This window comes from Apaloderma vittatum, unplaced genomic scaffold (assembly GCF_000703405.1).
Source record: "Apaloderma vittatum isolate BGI_N311 unplaced genomic scaffold, ASM70340v1 scaffold38085, whole genome shotgun sequence".
Taxonomy (NCBI): Eukaryota; Metazoa; Chordata; class Aves; order Trogoniformes; family Trogonidae; genus Apaloderma; species Apaloderma vittatum.
The window spans coordinates 21625-31823 of record NW_009719589.1 but is presented as its reverse complement, the minus strand read 5'-3'; the positions used below and the strand labels follow the sequence as shown (position 1 = coordinate 31823).

Below are 10199 nucleotides of genomic sequence, written 5' to 3'. Positions count from 1 at the left end.
CATCGAACAAAAAAAAAAACCAAAAACCGCCTCAAATATATCAAAAGTCACTCTTAAAGTGACAGATAAAGCTTGATTGTCTTTATTCCTTGATTTCTGCTGTGCTATTATGCCTAGTTAGACAAGTTTATACTGTAAGTGTTGTTATGCTGTTGCTTGCACATTCTGAGCATGTTTTACAATCTCATTTTTTCTTTCCTGTGGAGAAGGGTGGTTGTTTTATTTCTGGTTTGTTTGGGGGAATTTGTTGCAAGTCGTGGGGGTTGGGTACACCATGTGAGTCTCTTCCAGTTTACAAACCTTTGATTTCTAGTGCTGTCATCATAGACAGCACGTATAATAGCAAAAGTAATTAATGGGTTTAACCTGATTGCAGGATCCTGGACCACCACCACCTTCACCATTGATGGGTTTGAAGCCGTTGCAGTTACTAGAGATCAAAGCCAGGGGAAGATTTGGTTGCGTATGGAAAGCTCAGCTACTGAATGAGTATGTTGCAGTCAAAATATTCCCTATCCAGGTAAGCAGAAGCTCACAGCATCCGGTGTTGCTATCATAACGTAATATATTGTAATGTTAAACCAGCTTTTTTAGTCACAGTAAGAGGCTTTTATTTTAGAGAATTTTCAGTATATGCTATAAATCTAGATAGAAATGTCTTGAGCTGGGGAAAAAAAAACACTTGGAGTTTTATTGACTTTTAAAAAGTATTTTAATACAGCAAGCATATTCTTGAAACAAACTGCCAAATTTCTTTATATTTCTAGTAATAAAAGTATGTATTGGACATGAATAGTTTTAATGACTCTCACACATCTCTTGATCAGTTGAGAAGAATTTGTTAACATTTTTTGAACTGAATTGTACTTGGAAGGAATGTCCTGAAATGCAAGCCTATAATGTAATTGTTCCAATTAAATGTGCCTCAATTAAGTGAAATAATATGTACTTCCCAGCAAGTACCCTCTGAAAGTCATGTTTTAGGATAGATTGTGCACATAATCTGGCCTAGTTAAAAGAATACAAGGGGATCATACACAAAGCTATTACAATAGATTTTACACTAACTGGAAACACGCACTGGTACTTGAGGTAAGAAAGGTGCTTGTGTTTTCTGACAATTAATTGAGTGTTGACTTGCTGGATAAATATATCAGCAGGTTCTTACTATTCGAGGAGAAATGGAATGTACTTGTGCTGGTTTCAGCCATCTGCACAACATAACTAAAATCTGAGACTTTGTTATTTTTAACGGAGCAAAACCACTTTCTAATTCTTTGTGGGGTTCTTGTAGATTTATAAAATACAGAAATTGCACCATGCTCTTAAGACAAAAGCAATTGTAATGCTTTGAATTGCATAGACATGAATCCTAACCGACAGGTTGGTGTGTTGTCGTGTTTTGTATCTGTGATAGCTGAGGGAGTTTTCACAAATTCAAGTTTTTCAGTTGCTTTTTCACTATACGTGAAGAAAGGCAGTGTCTTATTTGTGTATGTATTAGGTCAGTAGTTTGTAGCACAAATGCCATTAGTAGTCTAAACACTTGTAGTTTTTAAGTAATCAGCATCATGATTTTAACAGCACACGCTATGCTTGCTTTCCTTTAGGTAGTGAATCCTGGCTTGCCAAAAAAAGAGTTTTAGTCATTTTGACAAATGATTTACAAGTCACAGTAAATTGTAGGAGGAAACTTCTGTCTGGGAAAGTACCTTCCATTTACATCCTTACGGTAGTAACTTGGTTTGTGTTTTGGTTTTTGTTATTTACAGGACAAACAGTCGTGGCAGAACGAATATGAAATTTACAGTTTGCCTGGAATGAAACACGACAATATTTTGCAGTTCATTGGGGCAGAGAAGCGAGGCACTAGCATTGATGTTGATCTCTGGTTAATTACAGCCTTTCATGAAAAGGTATGGGTAGTTCTCACTGTAGTTTATTTTTTTTTCTGATTATAGCAGAGGAAGAACACCCTTAAAAATTTGTTGTAGATCCTGAGACAGCTTAAAAAAAATGAAATAGATTTTGCTTACTCTTAGCTTGTCTCTTCATTTGATATGAATTTATTTATTTTCAGCCAGCTAACAAACTTGTCATCAGTCTTTTACTTACAGGAGTTGTTTCAAAAAACAAACAAAAATTAATTGCAATTTTTTTGCTTTTTACAAGGTGTATTTTTAAATATCCTGCATCTAAACCTGCCTGAAATAAATAGATTTTATCTTGCAGAGGTTGTGGTGGTTTATTTTTGACCAATTTGAGTCTGCAAGAATTAAGTAATATGTATCAATTCTACTGTGCTAGCCACAAGAAGAAACATATATTTATGTGATTAACTTAGATACTTCTTTTTTAAAAAAAAATCTTTGTAACTGTCATGAAGATATAAGCTCAAAGAGAGGAAATAAAAAGGCAACCCAAACTTGAATTGAGCAGCACTGGCACAGGCAAATTGAGCAGCACTGGCACATTAGGAAGATGTTACCTGTAGCAGATTTGAGAAAATAAAAGTCTGTATAGTATGGGTGTGCCAGGGTATTAAGGCTGGGTCATAGAATCTATTTCCAGTGTGGAATGTTACATTCTGCATTCTGGCATTTTTGTTCCACTTATGCCACTGCTTTAATAATTTGGAAGACTAAAACTATCCATTTAAAATTTTTGTGAGATCTTCACAATCAAGTAGGTAATATCAGACTAATTCCCCTTTCTGAAAGGTTATTGCCAGTTTTTTATTATTTTTTTTATCTAAGAGTTTTAAAAATCTTGTTGCTGTTGGAAAGGTGGCATCTGAGATGACTCTAACTGATTAAAATAAAATAGTTTATTTTTTAATTATTTTTGAAGTGTAGCCTCTACACTTTGACAGCACGTTGTTCATCCCTTTTGTGTTGGCTTTTTACACGGCAATGTGTGACACCGTGACATCTCACAAACTGCATAATATGTAAATCCCTGAAAGTGTCTGTGCAGAGCAGGCTGTAGAAGCAAGTTGGAAGAGCTTTATGTTGAATAATTTTTACTTTATGTTATCTATATTTATTCAGAGCGTGTGTTTCACTCTGAAACTGTGTTGTGAAACTGGAGGTTATTGTTGTTGGTCCATAAGGAGAGAGAGACTGAATTCAAGGTCCCAAAGAATCATCATATGCAGTTCAGTGAGATTCGTGAAGGCAAATCAAACTTGTAATTTCCTGTGCCTGGAAGATGTCAAATCATGCTTGTACCAGCGGGATTGTCTTTGGAAAGAGTTTAAATATCTCATGTGTAGCAACCCTTTCTGACACCAACCATTAAGCACGGCCATTTTTGAGCGTGCCACCAAGCTTTACCCCGTTTGCTCATTGAGGTGATGGGGAGACACATCTTGATTCTATTTGGGGATGAGAGATGAAGTTTTTTGTCCTTTTTTGCCCCAGTTGTTTGTGAACATCCGCTTGTAGTTACATGGTCTATCAGAAGACATAAAGGCAGACAGGCATATCGTGTTCTTTACTGACAGAGGCCATCTAGAAGTTTTCTTGATTAGCAGACGAGGATGGAATTGATCTTGTAATTGCTTCCCTGGTTTGATCTGCAGGGCTCCTTAACGGACTTTCTCAAGGCTAACGTGGTCTCTTGGAACGAGCTCTGTCACATCGCTCAGACTATGGCCAGAGGCCTGGCTTATCTTCACGAGGATATACCGGGCCTGAAAGATGGACACAAACCTGCCATCTCACATAGGTATCGTATACATATGAGGTTTTTGTGGGTGATCGTTGGGATTTCACTTGGAGCTAAAGGATACAACACGTGGGAAATATTTAAATAATTGCTAGTTCCAGAATTACTGAGAGCCTCATAAGAAAAATCTCAGCCTGAGCAAAAACCTAGCTGATGATTTTAGAGAGCTTGGTGTGGTGATTGCGGCGCATGTCATAAATTCTTTTTTTACGCAATTAATTATTTAAGTACCCTCTGCAGTATATGGAATAAGTGGCATTTATAGCTCTTTGAAACAAACACATACATAACACTTAAGTAATTCCAAACGCCTTCAGACAGGCATTTACTGTAAGTGGTGTTCTGCCTGTTGTTGAGTGTAATTGCTCTTGTTTGGTTTTTTTAATGAGGTAGGTATAGAAAGCTGTTAATAAAAGTAGAGAGCTGAAATTATAGTGGTAGCCAAAATAAAAGATAGGCGTATAGAATAAGAGAAATATAGATTCTGGAGAATGTGGAATTTCATCAGCAAAACTGTTTGACTGATGGTAAAGGTATGAGTGGGACAGATGGGAATCCCTGGATTGAGTCCAGGATCTTTTGTTTCTGCAGGAAATTGTGTATGTCCCTGTGAAAAACCACCAAGAGTTGTTTTTTCAAGGTGTTTTGCTTCCTGTTATTTAAACAAACCAAATACAGTTGTTTTTAAAGTAGGCAATAATTGCATTGTTGTTCTGTTCCTGTATCATATATGCTTATAAATTCATTTATTTTGAAACTAAGCATAAAATCATAGTTCTAGTTGCAGTTTTACGTATTCCCACAAGAATCAAGGTGTGCAAGCACACTCTTAGGTTTTCTTCTTCTTTTATGTTGTTTAAATGGGCTGCTTCTTTATGATTTTCATTGTCTTTCACATTATAATGCATTCTGGTTTATTGTATTACTTTTTTTCCAGAGAGCTTTATATGGTATTTCATGTTCTAGATCTCTAATTTATTTTCTACCTTAACTTGAAAGGGACATCAAAAGCAAGAACGTGCTGCTGAAAAATAATCTTACAGCTTGTATAGCTGATTTTGGTCTAGCTTTAAAGTTTGAGGCTGGAAAGTCTGCCGGGGATACACACGGACAGGTAAATACCAATTTATTTACATAAACGATAAAACTGTTAACTGCATGTGAATGGAAAACAGTCGTTCAGGTGTTCTGCATGCAGGGGGTACTCTGTCATCAACTCTGCTTGCAGTGACCTTTAAGGAAAATGGTAATTTGTGCTTTTCTCACAGGCTGAAAATTAAATAATTTAGATAATTACAGATCACAGCCTCCACCACCCCCATCTTACTCCGTGGCCTCTCTCCCTGCCCTGATGTCGTTCTTACTAGAGGATTTGGGCAGGAAAGAGTTGTCTCTCTGGATTTTTTTTTATTGTTCTGAGATACTGTTCAGGAATTGAGGAATGATACTGGCTTTCTGACCCAGCAACAGTCACTTGCCTGCAACGACACCAGCGTTGTCCGACACTTGTCGTACAAGAGGGAACTGTTCTGGTGCCATGTGCTTCTAAAATAACAACCTTGAGCTTTGGAGCATTGCGGTTTCTGGAAATCTAAATATATTTCATTTCAGGCAGAACTTCACAGTTTATGGTCAAGTCGCAAAAATAAAATCCTTACAATAAGATTATAAAACCTCAGTAACACTGCTCAAGAGAAACACTGTTATTACTGCAAAGGTGTAAATTGTAGAGTAGATCTTTTTCAGGCATCATATAGGTTCTGATTTATTCAGATGATGTAATTTTGTTATTGACTGTGGTGTGAAAGAGTGGATATCACAAAGTTTTCATTTAATACAGCTGGTTTTGTGCAAGTGATTCGTACAACTCTCTTGCTATAAACAGCGCTTTGGTAGCTACTTTCCCTTTGGTATTTTTATTCCTGTTCCTGTCACAGCAAAATGAAAAAAATGAGAATGACTTGAAAAATGTGGCCTTCTGTATTCTGGAGAAGAATCATAGAATGATTTGGGTTGGAAGGGACCTTTAAAGGTCATCTGGTCCAACTGCCCTGCAGTGAGCAGCAACATCTTCCCCAAGATCAAGTGGATAAAATAAGAACTGGCAGTGAGGAATCTGTTGAATTGTTATGCAAATGTGTTATTTTAAAATATGCTTGGCCTTACCTGCTGTTGGATGCAAGGATGTAAGAAACTTGCAGGACTTAGTCCTAAGCAAGGATAACCATGGCTATTTTTAATCTATGACAAAAAGTAGTTCTAGTCTACTGTATTGTTACAGTTGGTGCCAGCTGGAGTGATAGTTGTGCTTATGTAGATTTTTACTGTACAAATGTTTATGCTTTCTGGTGTGTTTTTTCGACTTTTTTCAAGGTTGGAACGCGAAGGTATATGGCTCCCGAGGTACTAGAAGGTGCTATAAACTTCCAAAGGGATGCTTTTCTGAGAATAGATATGTACGCCATGGGATTAGTCCTCTGGGAACTGGCATCGCGCTGCACTGCCTCAGACGGTAAGCAATGGGTCTGCTCTCCGGAAATACCTCATGTAGCTTGTCAGAGGCGTGTTTAAAGCAAGGTGGGTTATAGGTAGGTAATCACATTTAATGAGAGGGGTAGTCTTGTGGGAAAACAAAACACCAGCATTATGGAGTGACTTTATAATTTAATCTTTTCAGGATTTGGTAACATTTTTCTGACATGTGGGTACCTGTTGCCTTTAGTCTCCTGGTCACACCACAGGAGAGAATTACTACGGGTCTCCTACCCCAGCGTGTTTGGTTTGTTCTGAGTTCAGTCCACCAGACTCGGTGCCAGCCAACTGATCTCGAAGGGTTGTTTCTTTCCATAAACAAAAGCTCAGATTAGATTAACCTTGGTAACAAAGATATCCCGCTGGCACCGGCTGAGAAGTTCCTGTCTCTAGCTCTACGCCTCAGCGCCCAGACACCCACCTGCCTTCAGTGCTGCCTGTGGCAGGTGTGTAGCAGTGTCAGAGAGCTGTTCCCACTATAGCAAGAGAATACAAGGCTAAAAGACAGGAAGAATTTTCATTGCTCGACATGTATTTTATTACAAAGGGCATTGATGCAGTTAATAATCTTGTAGCCGCCTGTAAGCGCGGGCAGGTGCCACCTCGATCTGTCCTGCATCTTGGTGACCCACTCTTTGGTGTGTCGGAGTCGGGTGTCTGCGATGGGACGTAGAAAAGTCTCTGTAGTTTAACCACAGGTGCCAGAGTGAGACTGTGCCATGAAGTTCAGTGCCTCCCAGCCCTCTCTGTTGTTACTGATGTATTGTTGGTGCAGTTCACAGAGATGATGGAACTTGTAAATAATTGTTAATAGCTTGGAGATTGAGATTAGAGTAACATTGGAGAAATTTGCAGCTGATACTTTCTTAGTATCACAGTTGTTTTCCTCATAAAGCAAACAGCCAGAGCCAATTTTTAATCTCTCAATAAAAGATAGAAGATGCCTTGTTTCAAGTACAAATGTTATTTTCTTAGATTTTGTAGAGACATCTCTTTGGGAGTGCCCAGAATAAGCCAGGATTAGTCAAGTACAAGACAAAAGACAAGGCTCAAAATTTTTTGGCAGAAAGTTGTGGTTTTGGCCTGGTTTTCAAGCAGCTAAATTCACCTGAGGAAATGCATTGGTTTCACTTGGGCTAGTGATGGTTTTTGTCATAAAACTCCCCCGTTGGGGGCCTGATGCAGTTGACAGATACCTGCACAAAAAGCCGAGGTGTACCGGAGCCCGTGGCCACATCACGCTTTTCTGCTCCAAGCAAGTGCTTTTCTGCTTCAGACGTTCCTCACAGAGAAGAAGCCACTGGGGAGGTTTTACCCTTTTAAAAATGTTAAGCTGTTTACGAACAGGATCAACACAGTCTTGCGTGAATCTCTGAGGTCGTCCTGCGTTCCTTGTTGATTTTTTCATGCCTCAGTGTGCTGTAGAAACACACGGACCTGAGTCGTTGTAGAAACGTGTCCTCTGGCGTGTGTGGTTGTAATTCCAGCAAGTAAAGCAGAGACATCAGTGAAGAGAAGCCGCCTTCCTTCCCCAGTCACAGCTCTGTGTAGCTCATTAGGATCCTGATTATGGACTACCTTGCAAACATACCGGTCCTATTTATTTCCCCTTTTTTTAAAAAAAAGGCAAAACTGGAGGTTTAACTTTCTTTTTTTTGTCTATAGGCCCAGTAGATGAGTACATGTTGCCATTTGAAGAAGAAATTGGGCAGCATCCCTCCCTCGAAGATATGCAGGAGGTTGTAGTCCACAAAAAGAAGAGACCTGTTTTAAGAGAGTGCTGGCAAAAACATTCTGTAAGTAGTTACGCAGCCACATCCTTCAAAGTTCTGTCACGACTTGAAATTCAAAATTTTTGTTAATCTTGTGTTGCATTCTTAATAACTGTCTTTTAGGAAGTATTTAGTGATTGTAGTAAGAACTAAATGGAGTGCAAGCCAGCGTGTTCTTAAAATATTCTCTCTCATCTTGAGTGGTTTGAAAGCGAGCGATATTTTTTTTTCCACTTTGGGGTGAGATTCTTGAGTTACTTTGAATGCAGATGTTCAAGTTATATTTAAGAAGTAGTAGCCTTGGTTTACTGCGGGAACAGTACGAAGTGAACGTAGTAACACAGGACAGGCAGCGCTGCATGAGAAATCCCTGGGACGGGTGAGGGAGGAACCGCACGCCTTCCTGATCGGGTCTGCGGCTACAGGCCTGGGGTGATGCCTCCGCTCCTTCCCAGTGCCTGCTTGGGCTGGTTTGATTTCGGAAAAAGAGTTGTTAGAAACAAAAGCTGACGCTGTCTGCAAGAAAAATGAGTGTTGCCATCTGCTCTTCCTAATTAGCATCTTGCTGCATTAGCTCTGGGTTACTTTGGAGGAAAGTTACCTGCTGCCCAGTATAAACCCCCTTTTGTGCTGTTGGATTTCTTCTTTTATTTTTTTCCATGGAAGCTCCATTTGATCACGGAAGAACGTTCCGTGTGAAGTCTTTTCAGATACGTGATGACCTTACCAGTGTGTTACGGCAGGAAGGATTTGCTCGCTGCTGTGTGTGTCGTTTAAACAGTCCCAAAGAAGCAAGATATGACACGCTGGGTTCCAGAACAGACCCAGCCTTGTGGCCGGTTTGGCAGCAGGGCCAACATTTGGCAGGCGTCACTTAAAGTGCAATTTGCTGTAACCCCACCCTCAGACAGCTCGCTGCTAGCCCCACACACTGTTACTTATCTTTTTTCCCCTGGCTCTGTGTGCTCGCAGGGGATGGCGATGCTCTGCGAAACGATAGAGGAGTGCTGGGATCACGACGCGGAAGCCAGGCTGTCAGCAGGTTGCGTAGAAGAGCGCATTATTCAGATGCAAAAACTAACTAACATTATAACCACAGAGGACATCGTGACTGTGGTCACAATGGTGACAAACGTTGACTTTCCTCCCAAAGAATCCAGTCTATGATAGTTGCACTGGTCATGGACCTGACCGCCAGGACTCTGCACTGGAGCTGCTAAAGCGAACGGGACTGCTCGCGCCGTTCCTGTTTCTGCGTGAAGAAAGCACGGTAAGTCTCTCCGGAACAGCGCCAAGAGGTGTTTTTTCCTTTTTATTTTCCCTCCTTCCTCCTCCCGAACGTGGATCCGTGAGACTTTTTGCATTCCCTGCTTACGCCTGAAGGACGCGCGTGACTGAGAAAACGCTAAACGCGCCGTTAAGGAACTTTAAATGAAGAATTACGGACGTGTGCCGGCTAATCGAGCGTTTTAAAAACTGACATCAGATTTCTTAATACTTGTCGAAAGAGACTAATTCCTTTAAATGAACTACTGTTATTTTTTTTAAATCAAACATTTCATTTCCGATTTAAAAAAAAAGAAAAAAGAAAAAAAAGGGTAACTTGTTTTTATTGCATTTGCTGTTGTTTATAAAAATGACTATTGTAATGCCAATATGACACAGCTTGTGAATGTTTAGTGTGCTGCTGTTCCGTGTACATAAACGAAAAGTAATCGAGTGGGATATAGCGAAGAGGCTTCCAAGTATTACTTAACCTCCCTCAACCAGGTATACCTCAGTTCCACCTCTGCTAAATTATGAGATTGACAACACTAACGAAATTTGAATAATAAATCAATCCGTGTTTTGTAAATGATGTATTTCAAATCCACTGTGTTATTTAAAAAAAAGGGTAAGCTACGCTTCATGCCAACAGTAATGGCCATTCCTAAAGCAGTGTTTTTAGCCTTTCCTTGTACTAGCTTGTTGTGTATAAAAAAAAAAAAAAGTGCTGTTTATTGAAACAAAATTTTCCTTCCTCTTTTAGTTTAAAGCTTTTACTCTTACCTCCATTTCCCGGAATATCTCATACATTTATTTAACTGAATACTATATAGGTTTGCTGTGTCTGAGGAATATTTGAAAACTTAAGCATGATTTTATTATTTTTTTTAAAAATTTTCT

The 10199-nt window shown here is 39.4% G+C and overlaps 1 protein-coding gene across 1 annotated transcript; it reads left to right on the top strand.

Moving 5' to 3' along the window:
- Positions 1–376: 376 nt before the first annotated feature.
- On the top strand, positions 377–9592 carry ACVR2A (activin A receptor, type IIA; the record flags this gene model as incomplete). The annotated part of the gene is made up of 7 exons (XM_009870683.1): positions 377–520; positions 1773–1916; positions 3584–3729; positions 4729–4843; positions 6103–6241; positions 7927–8057; positions 9006–9592. Coding segments are annotated over 7 exons (1014 nt in total), but the record flags the coding sequence as incomplete, so codon positions are not given.
- Between the last annotated feature and the right edge of the window lie 607 nt (positions 9593–10199).